The sequence below is a fragment of the Acomys russatus genome, chromosome 14 (assembly GCF_903995435.1).
Source record: "Acomys russatus chromosome 14, mAcoRus1.1, whole genome shotgun sequence".
NCBI classification, from domain to species: domain Eukaryota; kingdom Metazoa; phylum Chordata; class Mammalia; order Rodentia; family Muridae; genus Acomys; species Acomys russatus.
Window position 1 is genome coordinate 9340616 of NC_067150.1, and position 16680 is coordinate 9357295.

The 16680-nt window shown below is 42.5% G+C and overlaps 1 protein-coding gene and 1 pseudogene across 2 annotated transcripts in view; both read left to right on the forward strand.

The window, feature by feature from the left end:
• Nucleotides 1–359: 359 nt before the first annotated feature.
• On the forward strand, nucleotides 360–1710 carry LOC127198715 (ATP-dependent RNA helicase DDX39A-like; annotated as a pseudogene).
• Nucleotides 1711–9923: 8213 nt separating this feature from the next.
• The window catches only part of Mtmr2 (myotubularin related protein 2), a 62859-nt gene continuing 56102 nt past the window's right edge, over nucleotides 9924–16680 (forward strand). Inside the window, exon 1 of one of the 2 annotated variants that reach the window (XM_051155908.1) lies at nucleotides 9924–10158. In XM_051155908.1, coding sequence (XP_051011865.1) covers nucleotides 10079–10158 — 80 coding nt within the window. In that variant the 5' untranslated portion in view covers nucleotides 9924–10078. The remainder of the gene's footprint in view (nucleotides 10159–16680) is intronic. The other variant, XM_051155909.1, reaches the window with a different exon arrangement.

Sequence of the window (16680 nt, forward strand, 5' to 3'; positions counted from 1 at the left end):
GTCTGCTCTTGAAATGTGTTAGGTTCCCTACAGCAGTATGAGCAGAAGCTGAGGACAGCGCTCAGCCTAAGTAGCTGAAGCTGCATGGATTTTTCTCTCTCATTTCTCTAGTTCACCTTTCCATATTCTCTTAGAAGACTTTAGTCTTCATCTCTAGTGTTGAAATTTTTTGATCTTATCGATACCTATAGAAAATATGTTTAAGCAGTATAAAAAGTTAGGCAGACAAATAACTAAGCATCACTCATGAAATATTCTTGCAACAGTGACATGAGAGGGTCTATATTTAGAGGGCCTGTCCACATAGCAACCATCACAACAAATGCTATGTTCTATGTGGCAGACACTATTGGAGGTACATGACGTATCCAGAGACTTTATGAGACAAACATTACTCCTTTTGCACAGAAGCAGAAATTGAGGCAAAGATAAATTGAGATATTTTCTTGGCATTGTACACACAGTGAACTCAGTTTAACTTCAGCAGCCCTACTATATGATCTTAAACATTCAGTTTAAACTACCAAGGTACACCATATGATGAACTAGACTTTTATTCTGCTTCTCCTTTACATGGTCAACTATTTGCTTTACTGTGTGACTGTGGCTCTGAGCATCCTTCAGAGGTCCAGCATGAGCGTATTCCCCAGACCGTTCTTGGTATGGATGTGCTATGCCAGGCCAAGTCTGGGATGGGCAAGACAGCTGTGTTTGTGCTGGCCACCCTGCAGCAGATCATACCCATTGATGGCCAGGTATCAGAGCTGGTCATGTGCCACACAAGGTTGCTGGCCTTCCAGATCAGCAAGGAGTGTGAGCGCTTCTCTAAGTACATGCCCAGTGTCAAGGTATCTGTGTTCTTTGGAGGTCTCTCCATTAAGAAGGATGAAGATGTGTTGAAGAAGACTGTCCCCATCTTGTGGTAGGGACACCAGGCCATGGAGCAGGAGCCTCACCCTGAGGAATGTGAAGCACTTTGTGCTAGGTGAATGTGACAAGATGCTGGAACAGCGGGACATGCACCGGGACATGCACCGGGACATGCACCGGGACATGCACCGGGACATGCAGGAGATTTTTCACCTAACACCACATGAGAAGCAGTGCATGATGTTTAGCATCACTCTGAGCAAGGAGATCCAGCCAGTCTGCAGGAAGTTCATGCAGGATCCCATGGAGGCATTTGTGGACAATGAGACCAAGCTCACACGGCATGGGCTGCAGTAGTATTACGTCATTTTCAAGGACAGTGAAAAGAACCATAAGCTCTTCAATCTCCTTGATGTACTAGAGTTTTACCAGATGGTGATCTTCATCGACTTTGTGCAACACTGCATGGCCCTGGCCCAGCTCCTGGTGGAGCAGAAGCTCCCAGCCATAGCTATTCATGGAGGCATGGCCCAGGAGGAACAACTGTCCCGCTACCAGCAGTTCAAGGGTTTTTAGCATTCCATCCTGTTTGGCAGAGGTATGGATATTGAGCAAGTCAACATTGTCTTCAAGTATGACATGCCAGAGGACTCAGATACCTACCTTCAATTCAGAGTGGCTCATGCTGGTTGCTTTGGTACCAAGGCCTGGCAGTCACTTTTTTTCCCCGATGAGAATGATGCCAAAATCCTTAATGATGTTCAGGACCAGTTTAAAGTGAAAGTGGTGGAGCTTCCAGAAGAAATAGATATGTCTACATACAATGAGCAAAGCTGGTAACCATATGTGTAGCCAAGGCACCACAGCCACCCTCTTTCCAACCTGCTGCCTCAGTTTCTCTTCCTAGGTGACAAACAGGAGCCTCTTTTTATTGTTGCAAAAGCTGTGTAAGAATAAACTTTTATTGTGGAAAAAAAAATAGTACAGTGCTGTGACTCTTGAACCTAAACCTTGAAATTTAAACAAGGCTCAAGAGTCTCTATAATATAATACAGAGTTATGCTAGGTTTTGTCCTCACCTCAGCACACAGGTATTACATTTTGAACTGATTAAAATCACCATAGACGGCATGAAAGCAGTATAAAGAGATGAGTATGAGTTTTAGGACTAGACCTGGTCATGGGCAGACTCCCTGGAAGAGGAAGGATATATTGAACACATTCTACAAGCAACACACTCTTCAGGAACTCAAACTGTACGTTCTCCCTTTGTGCCTAGACGATACTTTCATGAACATTGTCAAGTCATGTCAGTATTTAAACTGTGATCTACAGCCATCCATCCATTCATCCCAATATCTTATTCACTCCTATCTCATGCCACAGTCTCTTGTATAAGCTTGGGAAACGCAGGCAGGCAAAGTTGATAGACTTCATTATGTGCAACTGAGGATCATATGAACACATAATGAACAATAGACAATAATACATTGGCCATATTATAAATAGGTGATATGGAGTATAAAAAAAGACAAAGTTGAATAAAGGAAATGTGAGTGCAGAGTGCATGAAAAGATTTTTAAATAGGATATTCAAGGTAGGCAGAAGGAAGGAGAGATCTGTCTGGTTAGACTTGAGCATTAATTCTAGGATGGAATCATTGTTAGCAAAGGCATATTGAAGTCCTTGACTATGACAAGAGACACTGAAGTAAAAATGAGCTTTAGATTATTTTGACTGAATTTTATCTTCAATTCTGAATGTTTTAAACTGACGTTAGCCTTTTGTGAAGATATATGTGTTTTGAGTAGCTTCCAGCTCAAAACACAAATTTCATTTAAGGTTAGGGAGAGGTGCCTGCTGGTGTGTTCTTATTCATTATTGTTGGTTGGAGCAGACATGCAAGGTGTCTCACACCACATACATGTGATGCACATTACGCAGTGAATGTTAGACACTTAAGACAGGTACCAAAGCTTAGCAGTTCATTCAACACTCTCTAAGAGATTCAATGACAATATATCAAGATGTAATCTCTTCGAAGGACGAATGCATCTTTCCCAATATGCCAGCAATCCTTTATCTACTTCTCAGTGCTTGGAGCAATATATCAAGAAGTCATGAAAGGCGGTGAATGTGAAAGTCATTTTAATGAATCAAAGGAAGATGGCAGCTTGTGCGCAGCAGTAGAGTTTAGTACCTGGCATCAAACTGAGACAATTTTCTCAATGTAAAAATGGCCATTGCTCAATTAAATTACAGTCATGTAGGTCACATTACCTAGGAGGATGAAATGAATAGATTCAAACCCAGAAACAGTTTTTTTTTCTCTAAAATATGTACATCATAACAGAGAAAAAGAGTTCAGGGGTAGGTTGTAAGGTTGAAATAGGGCGAGCAAAGGATGGGAGGGAGCAGGGGAAGGAGAAGTACAAAAGCGCACTTTGCTGAAATATGTCATAATGGTATTTAATTTTTTAAAATTCAAAAACAGTATGTATAAAAATGTGTGTCAAGTGATTTTGTCTTTGAATATTAACACGTCCCTGGATTCTCTTTTAAAAAAAAAATAGCCATGGGGATCTTTAGTTAGCTCCAAAACTGTAGCAAGGCTCAATCTGCTGTGCCTTTTCAATCTAATTCACACTCTATACCTCTGTTAATGTAACAGTAGTGTTAGCAAACACTCAATGCCTTTATATGTCATCTTTTTTTGTGCTCACATTTGAACATGTACATGCTTGTGTGTATGTGCCTGTGATTTGAGTAGATGGAAAGAAACGAAAAAGTCGCCAGAAAGCCCATTTCTTTCTATTATTAACGTGTGCTAGTGTGGTGACTCACGAATGTATGCAATCCCAGAACTTGGGAAACTGAGGCAAGAAAGACTGCCATGAATTTGAAATCAGCCTGGGTTACACAGCAAGCTCCTGGCTAGCATGTGCTATATATCTTAAAACATAAAAAAAGAGAAACAATGGAGAAGGGGAGAAAAAGATAAAATTAGTATTTTAAAAAGAAGGAACTGTAAGTTTATTATGGCTTGGAACATATATCTTGTATGGCTGAAGCTGTTATTTGGAATTTAAAGTATCAATAGGATGGTTCTTACTAAAGCAGAGAAGCCAAAGGAATGCGTGTAGTGGACGCAGTGCACGGTGCCATGTATTTTCTTTCTGCACCTGCAGAGGATGAATGCTGAAATACATTTTCCAGACTTCTGGGTATGACTTTAGTTGCACCAGTTAGACTCACACACGACCAAGAAAACGGAAGTGAAGAAGGGCACCTCTTTGCCACTTGGCTTTAACATTGAAGGTCTGCTTGTCAAGCCTCGCATTGCGGTTTGTTTATAGAACTGTATCAGTTCTCATGGCAGCATCCCAAGTCCCCACTTTGCTCATTTAGTCATGGTGTTTGTGTATCTTCCTTTTCTTTGATTTCTTTCCTTGGGCGGGTCATGCTGTCCTCTGCTGATTCAAATGTTTACATTTTGTCTCTGGTTCTTCTGGTGGTAAAAACCTACCTTATGGAAAATACTGTGGTAGAGGGGACTACTTATTCACAATGTTTGTGCTCCACTCGATACAGCATGGTTATGTTAGGTCTTCCTCTTCCAGGGCGGCGTGTACTTCTTACGCCAAAGAACAAATGAAATGATGAATGGCTTGCTCAAGAAGAAGCTTTAAGAGCCTCTCATTCTGCCATGAGAAATGTGAACTAGTTAAGCCTCAGGTAGGGCTCCTCCTTTCTTTAGTATCTCAGAAAGAAGATGTATAAAACAGAAACACAGCACATGTGCAGCTGCCAAACAACTACTGAGAAGTACTTACTGTACTAGAGACATTGAAAAAGAAATTTGACCTCATAGTTTTGCACACCTTTGGTATTTTAAATTTTGTTTAGCAAATATTTTTTTCTATTTTCAAAAGGATTGATTGATGATTGAAATTAAAACCCTAACAATCATCTTCTCCACAGGCAGTTTGAGAAATACTAATCTAAGCTGAACACTAGAAATTAACTTTGGAGAAGAACTTTAAAATTAACCATTTTGCACATGTCCCTAGACTATAAATTGATTATTGTAATGACTCGTGCATGATGTGGGATAGGATGAGATTTTGGTTTTTTGCACATAGGCATGTGTGCAGTTTATGTATACATGTTTGCGTGTGTGGATGGGATACACACGTGTACATTTGGAAGCCAGAATTTGACACTGGATATTTTCCTCAGTCTATCTTATGCATTGAGGATCTCTCTCTCTCGAACTTAGATCCAGGTGATTTTGCTAGTCTAGCCACCTGGCTGTGTCAAGGAATCTGTCTCCACATCCTGTGTGCTGCAATTATAGGCAGGATGGCCATGCCCATTAGCATTTACCTGGGTGCTGGGGATCTGAACTCTGGGACTCATGCTTATACGGCATGCACTTCATCCATTAAGACATCTCTCCAACTTCCCCTTTTAAATGTGCATATGTATGTCTGTAGTGAGTGTACATGGAAATTTGTGTACTTGGACAGGAGGCCTCCTGTGCCTTGGGTGTCTGTCCTAGTTTGGTTCTCTCTGCTGCAGTACACACCATGATCAAAAGCATCTTAGAGGAAAGGGATTATTGGTTTCTCTACCCCAATAACAGTCCATCACTGAGGGAAGTCAGGAACCATGGAAGAGAGATGTTTACCGCCTTGGTTTACATGACTCCCACCTGTTGTTTTTTTTTTTTTAATTTTTTTTTGTTGACTCTTTGTGAATTTTGCATCACACACCCCAGTCCCACTCATCTCCCCATGCCCTCCTTATCTGTCCTCTGCCCTTGCTACCCACTCCCCCAAAAGAAAGTAAAAACAAAACCAAACAACAACAACAAGAAAACCAACCACACAAACAAAACTAAAACAGCATAGAAAACATCTTGTCATGGAAACTGTTGTGTCACAGTGTGTTGTATCATAGTATACCCCCTCTATCAACATGTCACTTGTAAATGCTCATTGCAATGAGTCATTGGTCTGATTCAAGGTCTCTGGCTTCTATCACACCATTAACATTGGATTTTCACCAGACTCCTCCCTGTTATCCTGTTGTTGCCCTGGGTCATGGAGATCCTGCAGCTTTCATCAGCAGAACCAGCAGTTTTATGTACTCTTAATAGTTCACAGATGATGTTGATTTGGGGGTGGGCCAACTCAAGGCCCTGGATCTAGGCCTGGGTGATTCAGCTTGCTTTCTTATATTGTCTAGAACCACTTGCCTAGGGATGGTGCTGCCCATAGCGGGCTGGGTCTTCTCACATCAACCATTAACCGAAAAGATGGCCCAAAGACATGGCCACAGGCCAATCTGGTGTGTGTGTGTGTGTGTGTGTGAGAGAGAGAGAGAGAGAGAGACAGACAGACAGACAGACAGACAGACAGAGACAGAGAGAGACAGAGAGAGAGACAGACACAGTGACAGAGACAGAGACAGACAGAGACAGAGACAGAGACTGAGATTGATTCCCTAATTGAAGTGCCTTCTTCCCAGCTGACTCTAGTTTGTGTCAAGTTGACAGAAACCAACTATCATACCCTCCCTCTTGTTTTGTAAAACAAACCCACTCACTTTTACCTGAACTCAACTTAGCTAGGTTGGCTGGCCGGAGAGAACCAGAAATACACCCATCTCTGTTCTCTAGCCAGGCCTCTAAGCTCAGCTTTCTTTTTTCCTGTAGGTTCTTAGGGGATGGAGTTCAGGTCCTCATGGTTGCATAGCAAACACTTTACTGAGCTATCTCCCCAAGTCCTGATGCTGAAATATTCTTATAAAAAGTGAAGCAACTGAGCAGGGATGGTGTGCACACCTTTAATCCCGGCACTTGGGAGGAAGAGGCAGGTGGATCTCTTCTGAGTTTGAGGCCAGCCTGGTCTACAAAGTGAGACCAGGACAGTCAGGGCTACACAGAGAAACTCTGTCTTGAAAAAAAAACCAAAAGCCAAAACCAAACAAACATAAAAAGAGGTAACCGAGGTGCAGAAAGTCTTAGGTTCATTTCTCTTGGGTATGTGACATATTAGCCACTGTGTAAGATAAGGAATGCAGCAATTTAACTTTCATCTGAAATGAAAGAAGTCTTTGCTTTTTATTCTTCATCATTCAGGTTAGAAGTAAAGCTGGAGTTTGGTTGGAAAAGAAACAATAATAGCAACAAATCTATTAACTAAGAACTTTCTGTGAAACTGTTAAGAAAAACATCCTGTTCTATGTTTTCAGAGGCAATAAACTAACGTTTGGAGTAAGTTTAGTGACAGAATCAGGATTTCATTGCAAGCTTTCTGGTTGCAATCTCTCTCTATTTAAAAGAGTGCCATAATAGTCACTAGAGAGGGCCACGCACAAGTTATAGTCCCCAGGAAGACAGGTTATAGTAATCAACACAAGGCTAGAAATGGTTCTGCCTTTCCTCATCCTTCAACATTAGAAGTTTGGAAGGCACATGCACCAGCATTACAAAGGCTGATAAGGACAGAGAAGCGATATATGTATTCTCTCATGAATCGAAAGATATTTATGCTTGTCAAAGCGCCCTCCTGGCCTATCAGAGACGTACAGCTAAATCTCTGAGGAATTGCAGAGATAAAAATGATTGCTTACCATCTGTCCTGACATGGAAAATGGAAGAGAAAGGCTAATTCTTTTGAGGTTAATTGATAAATCAGCCTGCCTCCCTCTAGTAAAGACAAAATAGGTTCGTGCCTGCTCATCAATAGATCTCTGTTTCCCAAGGACTGGGCTATGCTTCACCTGTCACCTTGATTACAAATGGTTCTATACTGTCTGTTCCAGGAAAATGTCATCATGCTTTTGTTTCAAAAAGGTTGTTATGACTATCTGTTGTTATGACCACCTTGCAGCCGTGTCTCTGTTTCAGGAGGTTGTTATGACCAACTTCTATGCTCTGCTTCTGTAATCTCACCTATTTGCTGGCCAAATACCCCCATTTGGAAACCCCCTACCCCTGACATATAAAAGCCTTCCCCATATCCAAGGCCTCTTGAACTCTGCCTTTAGGGAAAGGCAGTCTTGAGTACACAAATGAAAAAAAAAATTGGTTTAATTTGGCCATGATGGTTTGGGTCAGTGGTCTTTCTCCTCAAATCTGTGGGATTAACAAAATTAATCAAATATTCGCTCATTCATTAATAACTTTTGTAGTTTACGCAGAACATAACTGGAATAGGTTGATCTTGTAGGGAATGCACTTAAAATTTGTTAAGGTTTTGGATCTGAAATATCTCTTAGAAACTGTGTGCTCTAAAGGCTAGGTTGTCAACTGATAGTGCCACTGGGAGGTAGTGGGAATTTTAGGAGGAGGGGACTAGTTAAGAACCAATCTCCTTTAAATATAGACTGGAACCCCTCCTTTTTTCTTTCTCTCCTTTCCTCTTTTCTGGACCCCTGGAGATGAGCAGACTTTTCTATCACATGTTCCCAGTGAGGATGTTGTCTTTTATCACAGGCTCAAAAACAATGGAGCCAAGTGACCACGGACTTAAATCTCTGAAACCATCAGCCAAAATAAATCTTTCATTAGGCGTAGCGTCACAGTAATGGGAAGCTAGCACACAAATCATTTGCTTGGTTCTATAAATTAAGATTTTCTTTTAAAAATCAGGTAATTGGTTTAAATTAAATCTAGTTTGTATCAGCACAATTTTACTCATCCTAGCAAGAAATTTTTGAAATATTCTTTGCATTAATTTTGCTTTCCAAATGTGTGAGACAGAGTCACAGAAAGATTTCTCTAGTCCTATGCTTCCTGTGTCCTGAAACAGTCACTGGTAGTAACAATCCCCTTTACTCGGTTCCTGTTCCCTTATCAAATTCCATCTCCACACTCTCTTCCTGCTTTGCCAGGGAGTGCACAGGAGGTAAATCTGCCGGCTATTTTTTTTTTTTTTTTTTTATTTTCGAGACAGGGTTTCTCTGTGTAGCCTTGACCGTCCTGGACTCACTTTGTAGACCAGGCTGGCCTCGAACTCACAGCGATCCTCCAGGCCAGCTTGGTCTACAAAGTGAGTCCAGGACGGTCAAGGCTACAGAGAAACCCTGTCTCAAAAAACCAAAAAACAAACAAACAAACAAACAAACAAAAAACTGGTGCCGGCTATTTTAAACCACCGCATTTAGCAGTATTTGTGTCTAATTCTTTCTGTGAACTTAGCAGTTTCTCTCACGTTCTCTCTTCAATACTTCTTCCTGTGCTTCATGGGTTGGTGCCCAAGTACGTATTCACACTTCCAAGTCACACTAACCCTCTTTTCACAGGAGGCCTGAACACTTCAGCTATATTCTCACTTTGCACTGTATAAAGCTGTTCAGGGGTAGAATGGAAATGTGATTTTCAGCCTTTTCTCCTCCCCTCCCCCAATCTGAGGTTGCTGTTACGACCTTTCTCCTACCAACCACTAGTTGCTGGCCCGCCATCCTTTAGATTTCTCTCACAACAATGAACATTTACTATGTTTGTTAGATTGCTTATATACACGCACCCGTTGGCTACCGTGGGAGTGCTTCCCAAGCAAACATTGTTTTAGGCATTTTACACTTATCAACTCACTAATTCTGAGGTTAATAACTTACATAGAAGGAAGCTAATGTAAACACAAGGTTTACATTCGGGGCTGTGGGATCTGAGTCCGCCCGGCTTCACTGCTACCTTTACTTAATGGATTCTTACCACACACTCGATGTTTCTCAAAGACTAACCTCCTCCTTAAACACTGCCCCTGATCTCCCACCTCACCCCTCCTCATTCTACAGGCTGCCCACATTCCTCTCATTTTCCTCGAATTCACCGCTCCCACGCCTTCACATCGTTGTGTCTTCTGACATATTGATGCTCCCTTCCTTTTGCAAATTTTCTTCTGGAAATTTCCCTCATAGCTGAAAGTCTCCACCCTGCTCTTAAGCAAGCTCTCCTCAACCTGGCCTCTCGCTGGGCAGCCCTGGCGCAGGCGCACGAGCCAGCATTTTTTGCATCGCCACGGGGCCCGGCTCCCAACAACCCCCGCGCGCGGTGCAGGCTGGGGGGAACATGGCCGCTTCCGGTCTCGCATTCCGGCGGACGCGGGGCTGACAGCGGCTGCGGCCCCGTGCGCTCCTCGCTCTGTATCTCGCGCCGGTGGCGGCGGAGGGCGTAGCGGCCTGCTGTCCTCGCGCCATGGAGAAGAGCTCGAGCTGCGAGAGCCTCGGCGCGCAGCCCCCGGCGGCAAGGCCGCCCAGCGAGGACTCCCTGTCCAGGTGCGGCCGGGGCGTCGGGGCAGGGGTCGTGCGGTGCTGGGACAGAGGCCGGCATCGTGCGTGGATGGAGATGCCAGGGCGTGCGGGAGGGAGGCCGGGGCATGCCGAAGAAGAGGAGGCAGGGGCTGCGGGAGAGAGAGATGGAAAGGGAAGGGCAGAGTCGTGCGGGAATGAGAGACCCGGGCCTGGAGAGGCTGCGCTTTGAGAGGGGGGAAGCCACGGGCAATGTGTGAGGGTATGGGGAGCCCGGCACAGCCGTGCTTCCTCCTCTGGGCTTTGGGTGTGAGAGGTGAAAATAGAGTTTGTTTATGGCCACTGCCCCTCTTATTCCGGCTCAATTTCCGCTCGTGGAGGTTGCTCCAGTTCTGTTTAAGGACATAGCGTTTTTACTTTATCTTGAGTTCTGTTGTCAGTGGCGTGGCATTCTCACTCATTTGCCCTAGCCAGAGTTTGGGGGCCAGCCCATAAGCAGACAAGTGGCCTTGGAGGACACTATGAGACAAGCTGCCTCCCAGAGCCAGCTTCTCAGCCAGCTTCAACATCAGTGACATTACCAACATAATGTACGTTAAATGTAGCGTCCGTTTGTGGGGCATTTTAGATAATAGCTTCATTATAGAAACTTGCTAGCTTGATTTTTAACTTTACTGTAGGTAAACAGTCACAGGTGACTAGTGTACAGGCAAGTAGACTGTGTTATTTCCACTCACCCTGTTAAGTGTATATCTAAATTATTTCAAGTTTTGTTTTGTTAGTCCACGAAGTACTGCGAGCAAAGTATTGATGTTTGACTATGGTAGCTCAGCTCGTCCTGTCACTCTAAAGTTGTACTCTTATCTTTTGTTTTTATACAGAAGCTCAAACAAGAAATTGTCTTATGAATTTTCTTTCATAGATTCTACACAATCATCTTTAATATTGCTTAGTACATCCCAGAGTTTCTTTCACCCAGTAAATCGAAACATTTATTGCTATTTTAAATGTTTTTAATGTGTGTATAATTGGATGAATTTGGGTGTACCACATGCATGCAGGAGCCCAAGAAGTGAGATTCCCATAAACTGGGGGACAGGCAGGTGTGACCCTCATGTGAGTGCTGGCAACTGACCCCTGGTCCTCTGCAAGAGCAGTGCTTTCAACTGCTGAGCCGTCGTCTCTCTAGCTCTGACTTCAATTTCTGTTGAGGAGATTTAAGAGGAGAATTATGCAAAAAAAAAAAATGTGTAACTTTTGATTGTTGGAGAATTGAAGCTGTTCAGCTAAGCAAAAACACCTTGACGTTTGTAACTGAAGTTGATAAAGCACTCATTTCTAAGGGTCTCAGATGCTTCTACTAGATGAATTTAGTTGAAATATTATGTCTGAATAGTTAGTTGATAGTATATTTTTGGCCTTTCTGGGAAGAATATAAATGTGAAAATGAACACTATAACTCATTTCAGGGTGCATTGGTTTTTGAAAAGGTTGAAGTTGGGTGAAAGGCTTTTTGGGAGGTCTGTAGTTCCTACTAAAAGTGTTGTCTTGATGGAATGCCTGAGTCATGTTAGATTTGTTGCTGGTTTTACTGTCTTCTGGGTCAATCTAGCTCTGATATTTTTGGCTTTAAAAAACCTAAATTTTTAAATGCAACATCCAGATAGTTTCTAGTGAGGTGTAGGAAGCAAGTGTGGTGAACCTTGCCTGGTACTGCCCTCTTGGGGCAGCTCGTGCATAGGCTGCAACATCAAAAGGCACTCTACTATGCTGGACGTCCAGCTGTTTCTGTAAGCTTATTTTTGTTGGTCTTGCTCTATGGAATAGAAACATAAACAAATCCCTATGTAGGCCGGTTGTGAAAGCTCTGATAGACTTGACCTTCAGTGATGCACTGTATTTTATCACTTACATCTAGTTTCCATCTTTCGGGCTTCCATTAAGCTTACGGCAATCTCAGGTTCTTACTTGTTTGTATGTGAAGCCATGTGACACCCTTGTGTGGTCTTTATTGGCAGATTTTCTTTTCTTTCTGTGCACAGCCCTGTCTTTATTGAGCCTGTTATTTGTTCCTTGCCTCCTCCTCCTCCTCCTCCTTACTACTACTGCTATTTTGACTCCCTCGTCTCTTGATTTTGCCTGTCAGTCATTGTAATGTGCCTTTTCTTCTTCAACATACATCCTTATGCTATAGCCATTCTGGATAATACTTACTTTACTTTGATGTTATCAGTTGCTTTCTAGTTGACAAAACTATTTGCTTGTATGTTTCATGCCCCGTATTTATGCTTACATTCATTAACAGGAGGATGTATGCGTTCTTCAGGTCATTCACGACAGAGTGCTTTTTTCTTTTTTCTTTTCTTTCTTTTTCTTTTTCTTTGTTTGAGAAAGGCTCACTGTGTAGCCCATTTTGGCCTTGACCTAAAAATCTTCTGCCTCAGTCTCCTGAGTGCTGTGATTACAGGTGGGCACCATTTCTCTTACTTCTCAAGTTAATTACATTTTAAAATTGCACGTCTTTCTTAAAATTATCATTATTTGACAATAGTGAATTCTGGGGTTACTGTTTCTGTGAACTTTAATTATAGTCTTAAGAGGCAAAGAGTTTCCAGGATGCTAAAGCATATTTTGTTGCAAAATCTTATCTGTAGTTTTAACTTCAGGATTACTTGAAAGTGATATATTGAAAAGAAGTATATCACTTCAGTAGTGATAAATATATATACAGTCACATTCTTACCATTCACATGGCCACTAGTGGTGTTTTCTGAGGCAGCTGGCCATGGCTAGTGCTAGACTTTACAGCTTCGGGACAAAGGTGACTGACTGTCTGTCTGTCTGTCTGAATGTCTCCCTTGGCTTTGTTATTACTGGGACTGAATCAGGCACTGGTTGTATTGGTAATCTGAATGTTATTTTACATTTCTTTATTTCTAGACTCCCAAAGAACTTTAATATTCTCTTATTTAAGACGCCTTTAATACTAGCACTTGGGAGGCAGAGGAAGGCGGATCACTGTGAGTTCAAGGCCAGCCTAGTCTACAAAGGGAGTCCAGGACAGCCAAGGCTACACAGAGAAAGAAACCCTGTCTTGACCCAATATTATTATGAATTTACCAGTATTATTGAGATTTTTTTTCCCCCTCTATTTTGAAACAGGGTTTCTCTGTGTACCGGTGGCTGTTGTGGAACTTGCTCTGTAGACCAGGTTTGCCTCGAGCTCAGGAGATCCACCTGCCTCTGCTTCTCATGTGCTGGAATTAGACCACCACCACCCAGCTTACTGTCAAGACTTTAAAAAGCCTGATTACTGTTTAAAAGTATGAAAGTTAATACCAAGATTAAAGCTGAGATTGGGCCCTGTTTACTTTTTTTTCTTAAATCTCATCTTTAAAGGAAAATTTCTGAGTATTTATTTATTATTTGTAGCTGTGAAAAAACACACTCAAAATTGTAGACTCTTAAGACTTTTCCTAAAAATACAGATCCTAATAAGATGCATTATTACAGTAAGATACATTTTTTAAAAGTATTGTAATGGAGAAGTGATATGAGAGCATAAATAAACCAAACCAATGCAACCTGAATTGTACCCAAGGGAAGGAAATAACTTGGCAGGGCACAGTTGGCCAGAAGGTAGGAAGCTTGTTTTGGAAAGCTGCCAAATTAATGCTATTGTTTAAAAAAAAAAAAAAAAAAAAAAAACCACCAGGGCCTAAGATTACACATGACTTAGGATTTTGAATAGTGGAAATTCTCCAGATTCTAGTGTGGAATGTTTTTCTCTTTTTTGGGGGGTGGGGTGGGGTGGGGCAAGAGTTAAATAGGTAAAGTACTGGCCATCTCTGTGCCTTGTAATTAGGCCAAAATGGCTGAATCTCCTAAAGAAATGCTACCCAAGGCCCTGGAATGAGTTTATAGGCCTGATTCCTACAGGACGTTGGTTAAAAATGGGGCTCTAAAAAGTGATGATGTCAGAAGGTTCCTGAGACTCACAGTGCAAGGGATGGTCAAAGATGCCCTCCCAGTAGAGGCCGTGATCATTTCAGTGCCTTTTCCTGTAGTTCTGCTACACACAGCTAACTGTGCTTATCAGACACCAGACCCTGTGAGCAAGCTGCGCAGCTCTTCTTGCTGCGTACGGAGGACCCATGGTCGGAACTGCTTTCTTTTCACAGACTATGGCTACTGTGACAGATACTGGGCTTTAAATGTAAAAACTGAACTTTAAAAATATGCTTTAATGTATACCACCCCCACTCCCCATCTCAAAACTGGTTTGTGAGAAATTCCAGGTTTTTAAAATTTAGGTATTGTGTATGTACAGCTAGGCACCCCTCCCCCTCCCTCTCCCTCTCCTTCTCCCCCTCCCCGTTTCTCCTTCTCTCCCCATCTCTGCATGTAGGTGCACAGTTGTGTTTGTGCCTATGGATAATAGAGTTAGATGTCTTCCTCTTGTTCTCTTTTTCTTTTTTTTAGGCATGTCCCTACTGTACCAGGAGCAGGCTATTTTGCCTAGACTGGTCAGCCAGTGAGCCTCTCTCCCCTCACCATCCACCTTCCTCCACCTCAGCACCAGAGATACAGAAGCACACTTACCCCTGGCCTTTCTGTGGGGCCTGAGGATCTGAACTTGGGTCTTCATGCCTGCACAGCATATACTTTACCTACTGAATTGTTGCCTACGTCCTAGATTTTATGTTCTTATTGCAGTGCTCATGATGGACCCAGGTTTTATGTGTGCTGGGCAAGTACTGCACACCTAAACTTGGGATTAGACTTAGCAGAGTACAACAGAAAACCTGAACTAATGGTGATTTGAAACAACATTTGTTTCTTTTCCCACACAAAAGCCTGCAGAGTTAGTGCAGTTGTGATGTAGTGGACCTGAGTGCCAAGGATACAGATTCTTCATGTGTTTTACATTCCAATGTTACCTTATGAGCCAAGATTGTAGTTAGAGCCTGGCATTGCAATTTCAGGCAGGGGAGCAGTTTCTCTCTTTAAAAGAGATGCTTTTGGAGATCAGGAGTTGTTTTTAAGCTTCTGTCTAGTTGGCTCTTGCATGGTCCCGTGGCCATGGCTAGCTTTAAGGTAGTCTAGGAGATTAAGTTCTGTAGGCTCTTCTCTAAGGCCTCATGCTAAGGCAAAACGTGGAGGTTTTGACTTAAGGAATAGAAGGGAGCGAGGTGGGGAAGAGGGAGGAAGCGTGGGGGGGAATGAATATGAATGGGACTAAGACTAGGAGGCAGGCAGTGGATTCTCCCACACAAGTGAGCCATTTAAAAGCAAGAAGGACATTCTGTGATGCTCATGTACGCTGAAGATCCCTCTGGTTGCAAGGCAGGGGCCACAATAGAAATAGGAGCTGCTTGTAGCAAACCAAGAAACTTGTCAGTACCTCCACTTGAAGTTGAGCTGTGCTTTGTGTGTGTGGGGTGTGTGTGTGTGTGTGTGTGTGTGTATTGTCTTGGCTTTTTTTTTTTTTTTAAATAGTCATAATATCAGAGTCTAAATTGAAAGTGGTACTGAGTAATTGCTGGGCCAGAAAGAGTTGGACAAGTAGGGATCAAAGAACAGGCAACTCTGCTGCACTTTACTTTCTTCAAAGAGCTCAAGGGATCACAGGGCAAGGTTGTGGGAGTGATGGGTTTGCTAGCTACCTGCTTCCTCTTCTCTAGTTCCAAACCATATGCCCATATGTTTTTATCTCTATCTGGGAAATCAACCTGGCCATCTTAAGCCACATTAGTTTATGAATACTTTGCCAACATTCTGTTTGTCTTTAATCCTGCCCTAAAACACTAAAAATCCAGAGAAATCAATGTTGTATGAATCTTGTATTACCTAACTTAAATGTTTCTTAAACTTGGGGGAAACCTTCTCCCTGTATGGTATGTGTGCATGTGAGCGGACACATGTATGGTGTGTGTGTGTGTGTGTGTGTGCAGCCTGTGTGTTGGTTCTTGGTCTTCTACTGTGTCTGCAGCATGTGCCTAGTTGGCTAAATCCTGAGCTTTCCTAGACTCTTCACTGTCACTGCCCATTTAGTCCTAGAAACACAGGAATTACAGATGTGTGCTGTTGTCCTTGGCTTTATGTGATTGTGTGATTGAACTCACACTTGAACCCCATTCTTGAAGCATATGCTTAACCCACTGAGCCATCTCCTTAGCCCTAACTCAAGCATTTTAATAGTGTGACTTGACACCTAAGGAGGTGGATATTTGAGAATGAGTAGACAAGGGTTCCGTGGGTAGAGACGGCCATTGTTCATCAGGCTGTAGGTTCCACAGGGACAAACACAGATCTGTCCATCTCTCTCCAGGATTCCTTTTTCTGAGGACAGCAAATGAGTGCTTGTTCAAGCAGTTATAGGTCTCACTTCGACTTGGTTATTCCGTAAGAAGGGTAGTAATTAACTTGTGATGGGCCAGTAGCTATCAGCCATACATTTCTTGACCTAATCAATGATGTGTGTCTCTAAAGGTTGGAAATAAAATTAATAAATCCCCCTTTTATAATATTACAAAAGCATTCTTTCAT